We start from the raw sequence: 11,162 nt of genomic DNA on the forward strand, positions 1-11,162 counted from the left end.
CTCAGCTTTTTAAAAGCCTGGCGTTTTGCACAGCATCATTCTGATTTGCTTCATAATGGTAACAATTGGGAACATCTGGGCTCCAGTCTGCTTTTTCCTTAACTTTTAGAATACCTTTCACATATTCTAAATATTTTCTTTTATATAAAATTTGAATAAAAATTCTAAAAGGACGTTTAAAATTATGGGTATATGGTGAATATTAAATACTAAAACAAAGAAGGAAAACATTTTTATTTTATTAAAATGCATTCAAAACTGAATTTCAACTTTTAAGTACATCTCTTCTTAATTCACAAAAATGAGATTGAGGACTTTACTTTTCTTAGAATTAAATTGTTCTTAAAACAAAGATCTATTTGAACCCTTTAATTCCATCTTGATCCTGTCACCTTAACCACAATCCAGTTCTTAATAAGTAGAAGTGATCTGCTGAGATACTAAGTGTTAGCAGCTGATCATTTCTTCCAGAGAGTTTTCAAAGCCAGCTACTTGAAATAAACACTGGATTGCATGCGAATGCAGAGTTCTCAGATATAATGACCCCAAGCCTGGCACTAAGTACATCTCCCACTGTTTGTTGAGCCCAGAACAGATACTGCAGAGATACTGCGTTTAAGGCCAGCCGAGAACTCTTTGCTGAAGTCCTGATTCTAAGACAATGACCGGTACTTGTCATCCATACAAGACAGAGGGCAGAGTGCACGCAGCTGCTCAGGACGGCATTCCTCCCCTCCCCCACCACTTAAGGTGATTTTTAAAAAAGCTCATTAAAAGTGTGCAAAGTTCCAGCATTGAGCGCTGGAGAAACAAAGGGTCAAATCTGTTAAACAATATTGCCTCCTTCTAAAGGAGCAGCGGCCGGCCTGGGGTCCAACTGAAACGGGCCTCCCAGTTCAATGAAATTAAGCTTCTTTCTACTTTGTCTGGCCTTCGGAGACATTTCAATAAACTTAAGAACAGCCGTGCCCTGCAGTTAACTAACTTACTCTTAAGCAGAGGTCCTCCCATTGTCTGTGCAAATGCTCTATTTGCTCTTTCAAAACCACCACGTCCTCCACGAGAATGTGCTGGGTTAGGTCGGTCTTCATAGTGTGAAGTTCTTTCAAGTTCTGAGTCCAGTTAGCCAAAGACTTCTCTAGTTCCTGCATTTAAACACAAGAAAGAAAGGGAAAGAAAGAAAAAAAACCTCTTCAACTCAAGCTGCTGTTGTTTCCAAACCTGTAGGCTAATACTTTGATTGGACTCTGGGGGAGGGGAGGCCAGGAAAGGGGGCGGGACCTTCTGAATGAGAAACAGCCCAGGGCCAGCGTCTGCAGTTGTGGTTGGCCAATTCCTCACCACCCATTTTCTCAAAAGAAAGCTCTTTTCTACCTTTATTTTCACTTCCTCAGGTATTTCAGACTTTTATATACTTAGTTCTATGTTAAACTCAAGTAGGTCTTTACCTTTATTTTGAGGAAAGTATTTTTGGAGTCTAGCAACAATCCCTCTCTCACATACACACTCAACTTTTAATCCTGAAACTGTGTTACAGAACGTTGTATAAAATGTGATTTCCCGTTTTTTAAAACACCTTAATAAATGCATTGTTGCTATGTGGCAATCATATAACAGCTTCTGTTCAAAGGGAATTCTTTTGGTTAACTCTCAAAAAGAATGAATGTAAGTGAAGAAAAAAAATGTTCCCTAATAAATTACCAGAGATGGGTTAGCAGAAAATTTCCTCTGGCCCTGGAAACACTTATTTTTTTAAAAAATTAAGTATTGGTCAAATTAAAACGTTTTTGAATCCCAGGACTTAATGAAGATAATCACTTTCACAAGAGAGAAGGTAAAATGAAACAGCCCAAACACTCAAGAGATCTCCAGATTTTTATTGTGCTTCCAATTCTTTCCATTTTGGCACATTTTAAGGGTCTCCATTCATACCTGTCTATTGAAATCTGAAAGAAGAGAGTATTTCATTTACATCTGAAATCAGTCTGATTTCTGATGAATCAGTTAACTCCGACTGCTTTTCAGAGTTCAAAACGCTACATTGGCATGATTTCCTAACTTGCCAACAAGGATTTACATTTAATAAGATGTAAATTCGGAGGATTCTTTTTAAAGGTTGCAATGGAGATTCAGAAATAGCACCTTTATCAGAGGAGAAACCATCACTTTAAAGTTTTGTTTCCTACTTTTAGCTTCATGATTGTAGTAAAGAGGACGAGAGCAGATTCTGCAGTGGAACCCTTTTACCAGCTTCGTAACATAAAGGGGGGCAAGTCACACGCAGAGGCTGACCACTCACTGACTCTACAGACCAGAAGGCCGCTGAACTTCGTACAATGTTTCCTGCTCAGAAGTGTGGGCTCAGATGCCTGCACAGAGGGAGGCGTCTGTAAGTTATCCACCACTGGGTTTAAATCCATTTTGGTTTGGATACTCGGTTTCCTCCCACAGTTGAAAGGATAACTGACAGATGTAGAACTTTTGAATATGGACGTTTTATGATTCTTAATAAATACTGCCAAATTGTGTCCTCAAAGGAATGACTATATTTTTCCACATCCAGTTTGGTGTCGAGTTTTATGTATTTGGGGGGCAAGTTTAATATGTGTAATGACTCCTAGTTATTGTTTAAATTTGTTGTTCTTTACTTACTAGCCTGAAATGCTACCCAGTCCTTCACGCTGATGCTTCCCCAGGTATATTTAGTTAATTCCTACCGACACTTTCAGATCTCAGACCAGGTAATTCCTCAGAGGGGTCTTCTCTGAGTCATCGGATGAGACTGGGACCCTTGTTTTGTGCTCTCACAGCCCCCTGTCCTTTTCCCCTCTAACACTCACCATTCTTAAAGTTATTCACACACACATATATGTACACATACAGTGGGACTCTGGTTAACGTCTGTCTCTCCAGTAGCCTAGACTATCGGCTCCACACTGGCTGGGGCCATGACAACATTGCTCACCAATGCACTGCCCACCAATGCATTGCCCACCAAGAGGTCTGGTGTATAGTAAGTCCTCAAATATTAAAATGTATGATTGAAAGGAAAGAATTTGGCAGTATGTATCAAGCGCTTTAATATGTTCATAAATATTAAGCGAAAAAGCAAGGAATGAAACAATATATAGACTGAGGTCTACTGTGGAAGTCTATTAAGGCTGACGTTCACTTATTTCTATAAACATTTCAAAAACTGTGCTTCTGTTTTTAAATTAAAATACTCCAGATTTGCTACCAAACTAATTGCAAAAGAGAACATGTCAGTCAGATAAGTTTGCCTTTCTTAATTTAACTAGATAAATTTTCTACATTGCAAAAGTACCTGTAAAATTCCAATTGTCCATAGGACACGTGATTTAAAACTTGATTACATAAAGTGGTGTGTTGCACAGGCTTTGGCTGGACTCCAACACAGCACAACAGCATTTAAGTCTTTGCCTGTGGACTCAATTACTATTGGGATTGTCAAGTCCCATTTCCCTACACTACCATTTGGGTAAAAAGAGGATCAAAAAATGAATGTGTATATATATAAATATTGGTCTGCATATGCATAGAATATCTTTGGAAGAATACACAACAAATTGGTAACACGGCTTCTGTGGAGAGAAACTGATGGGAGAAAAATTTTTCGTGTGTACCTTTTGAATTTTGAACCATGTGACCATATTACTTATTCAAAAATTATTTTATGAAGAGGTATAAACCTCCTGTTATAAAATAAATAAGCCATGGGGATGTAACATACAGCATAAGGAATATGGTCAGTAATATTGTAATAACTTTCTATGGGGACAGACGGTTACTAGACTTATCGTGGTGATCATTTCATAATGTATGCAAATGTCAAATCACTATGTAGTACACCTGAAACTAGCATAATAGTGTATATCAACTATATTTCAGTAAACAATTATTGAAGAAAATAAAACTGTTCTAAGGACTCAATCATTTGACAAGTTTTATGAACACAGATGCCCACTATAGCGATAGCAATTTTCATAGTACTGAAAGTTAGTATATAAAACATATAAAGAAATCATATACGCATTTCTTTATAAACATATAAAGAAATCATATATGTGCAGACACATATAAACATGCAAAGCAGTTTTTCCATACATCAACTTGGCTGTGATGGGAATGTAATTTCCTAAGGAGGAAAGTAAAGGTCAGACTGGTCGAATGGTTAGGTATCTCCCCAAGTGACTCAGGGATGATAAACACTGTTCTAGACAGGCTTCAGGTTACTTGGGATCTTTCTGGAATATGGTCACAGGTTGAATGAACTCAATGCTCTTGGTCTCTCTCCCCCGTTCTTTCCACTGAGAAATAGAAAGCTGAGGCTATGGAAGTTGAAAAGATCCCAGTGGAAACCGAGATGTGTCCTACTTGGGAAAAATTATGCCTCCTCATGGGTTTATGGTTCACATTCTGCACAGGTTTCTGGACTTGATGAAAGGAAACTCTATGTGTCAACTCAGAGAGGGACTCCAAATCCTCTCATCTGTTACTGAAGTCTAGATCTAAAGTAGAGATGATAAAAACTTTGAAAATCAGGGACAGACAGGAACCTCCTTAATCTAATAAAGGCATCTACTAACACATCACCACCAAAAATCACACTTCATGGTGAAATGATAGAATCATTCTCTTTAAAATCAGGACTGACACATAGGGGCCAGCTATCAACGCTTCTAACAACACTGCTCTGGAGGTACTGACCAGTGTAGACAGAACAGAACAAAAGTATAAGAATTAAAAGGAAGAGACAAAAAAAGTCATTATTCATCAATGGTGATTGTGTTCACAGACCCCCAAAAGAATAGATAGACAATTTATCGAAATTAACAAGAGTTTAGCAAGATGGCTGAATATAGTATCAATGCACAAAAATTAGTTACATTTCTAGACATCAGTAATAAACAGAAAGTATAATTAGAAAAAGGCAGTATTTTCAATAGCTTCAAAAGTAACACCAAGAAATAAATCTAACAAAAGATGTACAATACTACATAAAATTATAAAGCACTAAACATGAATAAAAGGAGAAATATGCCATATTCGGAAACAGGAGTACTCAATGTCAAAAAGATGTTAATTTCCTCCAAATTATTCTATAAATTCAACGCAATTCCATTAAAACTCTTATCAGGATTTCTTATAGTTTGACAAACTGCTTCTAAAGCTGTGGGAGATCAAAGAACCAAGGATATCCACACTCGAGTGGGAGAATGAGGGATGGGTACCTGACACCTGAAATGAAGATCTGTTCTAATAAAACACAGTATGCAGGATAATTTGGTATAAAAGCTGAGATAAGCAGACCAATGGAATAGAGCAGAGAACCAAGAATCAAACCATGCATAATCGGAAACCTGATATTGGACCCTGGACTAATCAGTAAACAGGCACCTGGATAATGGTCATCCGTGTGAATAAAACAAAAATCGGCTCTTCAAAACATAGGCAAAAATCAGTTCTTCACTGAATAAAGGTGTAAACGTAAAAAGCAAAATTTTAAAAATTTCAGAAGGAAACGTAGGAGTATATCTTTATGACTTACGTATAGAGTAATGGTGCTGCTTATAGAAAGTTTAAAAACAAAAGTAGTACTTCTACATTCCACTGAGATCTACATACACATGTAGTAAAATGATACAGCAATGCATAAGAATGATAGGACACCAGATTCAGGGATGTGGATACCTCTGGGGAGGGGAAGTACATTAGAGATTATACAGGGCATTTGAACTGTATTTGTAATGATTTATTTTTCTGCTGGCTGATGGTTTCATGGTAGTTGTCATATTACTTGCTGTTAGAATTTTTTTGCACAGTAGAAATTTTTACAATGAAGAAAAAAGGTTCAGGAGGGAGGACACTAATTTCCAGCACAGCTTGAAGTATGAGACTACTCAATTCTTCCTAATTTTTTTCAATTTGACCCCTGAAGTCACTGAAGGAAGAAAAAAAAATTTTTTTTAAACCATATTCCATTAGGCTATTGATGTCTTTCCAACATCAAACCTGCAGAAAGGGAAGAGATGTAGGGAGTTCCTGACCTCAGAATTTAACTGGTCCACATTCCTATCAGTAAGTTTGCCTTGTCTTCTGCAAAGTCCTAACATACCAAGGAATTTTTGCTAGTGTGGTATCCATTAGGCAGAATATAGTTTGGAAGGTATTACAAAAACTGTTATATTTGAGCAAATCCCCCAACCTATTGTCTTCTAAAAAATGAATTCTTCAGTCATACTTTACTCTCATTTCAAAGACAAGGCCATTTGGTAAGGGAACAACTATCAATGTAATCTCAGAGGCCACATCTTAAATTACCGAGGAGAAACAGAAAGAGGACCTGAAGGAGAAAACCCCCAAAATTCTAAGAAGAAGTTCTGCAAAATCTTCCTCATCTTCACACATGGATCTCAAAAAGCATTGATTCTAATTGCTTTAGTGACCAGGAAGGTGTATTAGAGAGAAGACAGGCAAAATATTTTCCAACTGGACACGAAGATTTAGTTTCACACAGACATCGAAAGGCAAACACACACTTCAATGTCGCAGAAAACAGCTGAGTGATTATCTTGAACACTACTTCAGATTTCAATACCTTAATCAGCTCTTTTTCTTGATGGAGCTCCTCATGAAGCTCTGGAAGAGGATCTTTACTCTGTGCCTTTAAAACTTGTAGCCTGTTTCTCAACTCCTTGATTTTCTTCTCACACTGGTCCCAGGTCTATTTGAAAACAGTATTAAAATTGGTAAGTACTTGGTTGTTTAAGAATGAACTGTAGGAATAGGATAATTAATTTAATCCATGTAATTGTTCTATTAAATGTGTTTTTGTAAATCACGCAGAAACCCAGTTCCTTGTCTTGAGCAGACTGTGGTCTAAAAGAGCATATGAGACAGCAGGATGGTTCGACACCTCTCTGCAGCTTTACGTGTGGCTCATCTCAACCACTGCGTTGCCTTTGGCTTCGAAATATTTCTTCTTCCCCGCATCTCTGACCTAGCTAACTTATTTCTATTTTAGTTTTGGAAAAGTTCACATTTAAAAGGCTACTAGAAGGATTAATTTTTAGCATTTCCAGTCTTGGGTATATGCTCTAATAGCACTGAAAAGCAAAGGCCTCTCACTGTTGTGGCCTCTCCCGTTGCGGAGCACAGGCTCCGGACGTGCAGGCTCAGCAGCCATGGCTCACGGGACCAGCCGCTCCGCGGCATGTGGGATCCTCCCAGACCGGGGCACGAACCCGTGTCCCCTGCATCGGCAGGCGGACTCTCAACCACTGCGCCACCAAGGAAGCCCGTCTTCTTTTTTAATGTCATCCCTCTGCTCTCTCCCTTCCCCCTTCTAGAAATAGCTTGGCTTTAGCGACCCTTTCACAGCCAAGTTTCACTCTCCATTTCTTACCACTGCTCTGACTGCCGCCTCCTGCTTGAAGTAATTTATAGTTTACAAAGCTTATCAACTTCATTATCTCACTGTAATCATAATAAGCTTAGGAGACAGACGCAAGTGTTACTATCACATTTAAAAGAGGAAAACTGAGGCTCAGAGAAAACCGACTGGTCCAAGGACAAGCAGTTAGAAGTAGCTTAATCAAGAGTTGACCTAAGGCTACAGTTTCCCTGTGGATGCCTTTCTTTCATATCAGCTCTTTTCCTTAAACCTTATATTACTGAGCAAATAGTTGCCTGTTATTTTCAAGTACAGAGGGTTTAATCCATTAGGATAAATTTCTATTCCTGATATTACTAAAATTCCTCCTCCTGAAGTTACTAAAAATAGACAAACACAGACTCAAACACTACTCTATTCCTCAGTACTACTGACACAAATATTCTTGGGTTGGTCCAATTGTACGCTAACACCTCACTTAAGGAGAGGCCACTTATCTCACAACATAAACTCTCTGGAACGTAACCAAGGAGAAAGTGAAGGGAGAAACAAAACAAAACTATGAGTCCTTATCTCTTCCACCAAACCTTTATTTGCATTTACCACCTTGCTTTGCAAACACGGCAGGTGCTCAACAAATGTTTGCAAGTTAATGAATTTCACAGTGTATACGCCAAATAAAATTCAGATACTTTATTCACAGGAGAGATGTTCAGGCCCTAACTCAGCACATATTTATTCTGTATTCAGAAAAACATCTCTGACAAGCTTGGTTATCTTGTTTTGGTACCCACACAACAGATTAAAGAGTGGGCTACAAGGAGTAAGTATACTCAGAGAAATAAAAAGTAAAAATAGGGCTTCCCTGGTGGCGCAGTGGTTGAGAGTCCACCTGCCGATGCAGGGGACACGGGTTCGTGCCCCGGTCTGGGAAGATCCCACATGCTGCGGAGCGGCTGGGCCCGTGAGCCATGGCCGCTGAGCCTGCGCGTCTGGAGCCTGTGCTCCGCAATGAGAGAGGCCACAACAGTGAAAGGCCCGTGTAACGCAAAAAAAAAAAAAAAAAAAGAAAAAAAAAGTAAAAATAGCTTAAATTAAATAGAAAGAAAGACAAACAATAAAAACCACATAAGAACTCAAAAAGCATAGCAGTGCAGGGGCTAGGTTCAAAGCAGCTCAGAGTCCTTAAGAACAACTTGGGATATTTTAGCATAATAAAATATTAATGATTTTCCTAATAATCACTCAAAAGAAAGCATTTTGGTTCTTAAAGGTATAATCATAAATTATTGGGAAATTCAGTTATATGGAAAAGTGTATTCTTTGAAGACAGCAGAAAGATGAAGTATCACTGTGTTTATTTTCATATACCATACCCAAAGGCAGACCATATGTGGAATGTTAGCTTTGGGTATTGAACTTCCATTGAACATGAATTAGTTTCCTGTTTCATAAAGGTAAATATAAAATAGTACCTCAAGTATTTAGATATTAACATTGAGCTTTTCCAGTGTTATATTATTATTTTACATTAAGAAACTACCATGATTTTGTGGATTAGTAGGACTCAATGTCCCTTGGAAAGCCCATAATATTGTGATTTCCTAAAATCATTCCCATCTTCATACAGCAAACAAAAATTCTATGTACTGCATTTGAATATCATGAACAGAAAAGTAAATGGTGAGTTTACCTCTGCAGTGCTCTGGAACTGTTTAATCATCTCTCCTAGTTGGAGTTTTGTGTCCTTCCAGTTGTCCTGAAGTTGACTGATTCTCTTCTCAATTGACTCTTTAGTTTCCAGGTGAGTTGTGCTCAGTAACTTGCCCCCAGCTTCCAAGGTTAGTGCATAGGTTGTCTGCCACCTCTGGAAATGAATTTCTTTATTCTTAAAAAAAAAAAAAAAAAAAAGTAATTTGCTTAAGCCTCTGATGTGATCAAAATGTGACTCTCTGCATGCATTTGTGTGTATTTCCTTCAGAGCTTCTTAAATGTTAAACTAGATATAAATTAGACAAATCTGGTTAGAACACACACACACATACATACACACTCATTCACATCAAAGGCTAATATTTTTATTGAGTAGACAGCATACTACCAAATGATGTGTTCTTTTTTCTTTTTTTTTTCGGTACGTGGGCCTCTCACTGTTGTGGCCTCTCCCGTCGTAGAGCACAGGCTCCGGACGCGCAGGCTCAGCAGCCATGGCTCACAGGCCCAGCTGCTCCGTGGCATGTGGGATCTTAGTAAATGTTAAACTAGTTATAAATTAGACAAATCTGGTTAGAACACACACACACACAGCCCCAAATGATGTGTTCTTAAAATAATTTCCAAGGGTTGGTAAGAGATAAGATTTTACTATAATGATTAGAAGTATAGAGAAATTAAAAATACACTTTGGGCTTCCCTGGTGGCGCAGTGGTTGAAAGTCCGCCTGCCGATGCAGGGGACACGGGTTCATGCCCCGGTCTGGGAAGATCCCACATGCCGCGGAGCGGCTGGGCCCGTGAGCCATGGCCGCTGAGCCTGCGCGTCCGGAGCCTGTTCTCCACAACGGGAGAGGCCACAACAGTGAGAGGCCCGCGTACCGCAAAAAAAAAAAAAAAAAAAAAATACACTTCACAGAATAAAAGCCTACAAGATAAATGAATCCAAGAGTATTAAGAAAATGACTGGAGTATTAGATCCGATATTAAGAGCAAATACCCATTACCATTATGGTATAAAGAGTCAGGCTGCTCCTAACCCACAAGGTTGGAATGTGCACATTATGCTAAACAAATTTAAAAGGAGAGAATAAAAAAGATAAAAATACAAAAATAGACACTTAAGCACATAAATATACACATCAGTGTTTATACTAAAGCAATAGCTTTAAAAAATTCCATTTGGATATCACATAGGCTTTTCTTTAAAAGGGACTGAAACTAGGTATTTATAATACAAAAATGAAGTAAAAACTTTATATTTCCAAAAGCATTTGGTTTCAGGAGAAAAAATTAAATAGCTTTTATTTCTGTTGTATATATGATTTCCTTTATTTTCAAATTTCTCAAGGGAGACATAATGTGGGCATTTTCCAAAATGGAAGCTGATGTTAAAAAAGAATCAACAGAGCATTGATTTATCAAGATATTTCTGAGAATACTCAGGATAACCCAAATGCAAAGGAGAAACACACACAAGAAAAACTGCAATTCAAGGAACACACTGCCCCTCCACACTTGTCCTTCTAATATGCAGTACTGCTCAACACAGCCACTGTGATAGATGTCTGTTAGCCATTTCAAACTGAAGTCATCAAAAGACCTGGTTCTCATCCAGTCTCCCCTGACTTGGTCAACAGCACATTATTCACCAAGATGCTCAACCCCAAACCTAGAGTCATCTGGATTTAGATTTTTATTTACCTGCCACATCCAAACCATAAGCAAGTCTTGTAAACCCCACCTACAAATATAGTCTTTTTATCTTCACTGTGATTACCCTTGTCTTATCCATCCTAAAAACTACCCAAGACCATTGAAATAGCCTAACGAGGGCTTCCCTGGTGGCGCAGTGGTTGGGAGTCCACCTGCCGATGCAGGGGACACGGGTTCGTGCCCCAGTCCGGGAAGATCCCGCATGCCGTGGAGCGGCTGGGCCCGTGAGCCATGGCTGCTGAGCCTGCGCGTCCGGAGCCTGTGCTCCGCGACGGGAGAGGCCACAACAGTGAGAGGCCCACGTACCGAAAAAAAAAAAA

At 38.8% G+C, this 11,162-nt stretch overlaps 2 protein-coding genes across 2 annotated transcripts in view; one reads left to right on the forward strand and one right to left on the reverse strand.

Moving 5' to 3' along the window:
* Positions 1-11,162, forward strand: part of ESR2 (estrogen receptor 2) — a 175,180-nt gene that overhangs the window by 94,862 nt on the left and 69,156 nt on the right. The gene's annotated exons all lie outside the window — the stretch shown is intronic.
* SYNE2 (spectrin repeat containing nuclear envelope protein 2) overlaps positions 1-11,162 on the reverse strand; it is a 311,661-nt gene that overhangs the window by 39,291 nt on the left and 261,208 nt on the right. Inside the window, exons 95-97 of the mRNA XM_024750801.1 lie at positions 9,108-9,302; positions 6,620-6,745; positions 990-1,145 (exon numbers count right to left, since the gene is read on the reverse strand). Of these exons, the coding sequence (XP_024606569.1) occupies positions 990-1,145; positions 6,620-6,745; positions 9,108-9,302 (477 nt within the window). The remainder of the gene's footprint in view (positions 1-989; positions 1,146-6,619; positions 6,746-9,107; positions 9,303-11,162) is intronic.

Source organism: Neophocaena asiaeorientalis, unplaced genomic scaffold, assembly GCF_003031525.2.
Source record: "Neophocaena asiaeorientalis asiaeorientalis breed wild unplaced genomic scaffold, Neophocaena_asiaeorientalis_V1.1 scaffold140, whole genome shotgun sequence".
Classification (NCBI taxonomy): domain Eukaryota; kingdom Metazoa; phylum Chordata; class Mammalia; order Artiodactyla; family Phocoenidae; genus Neophocaena; species Neophocaena asiaeorientalis.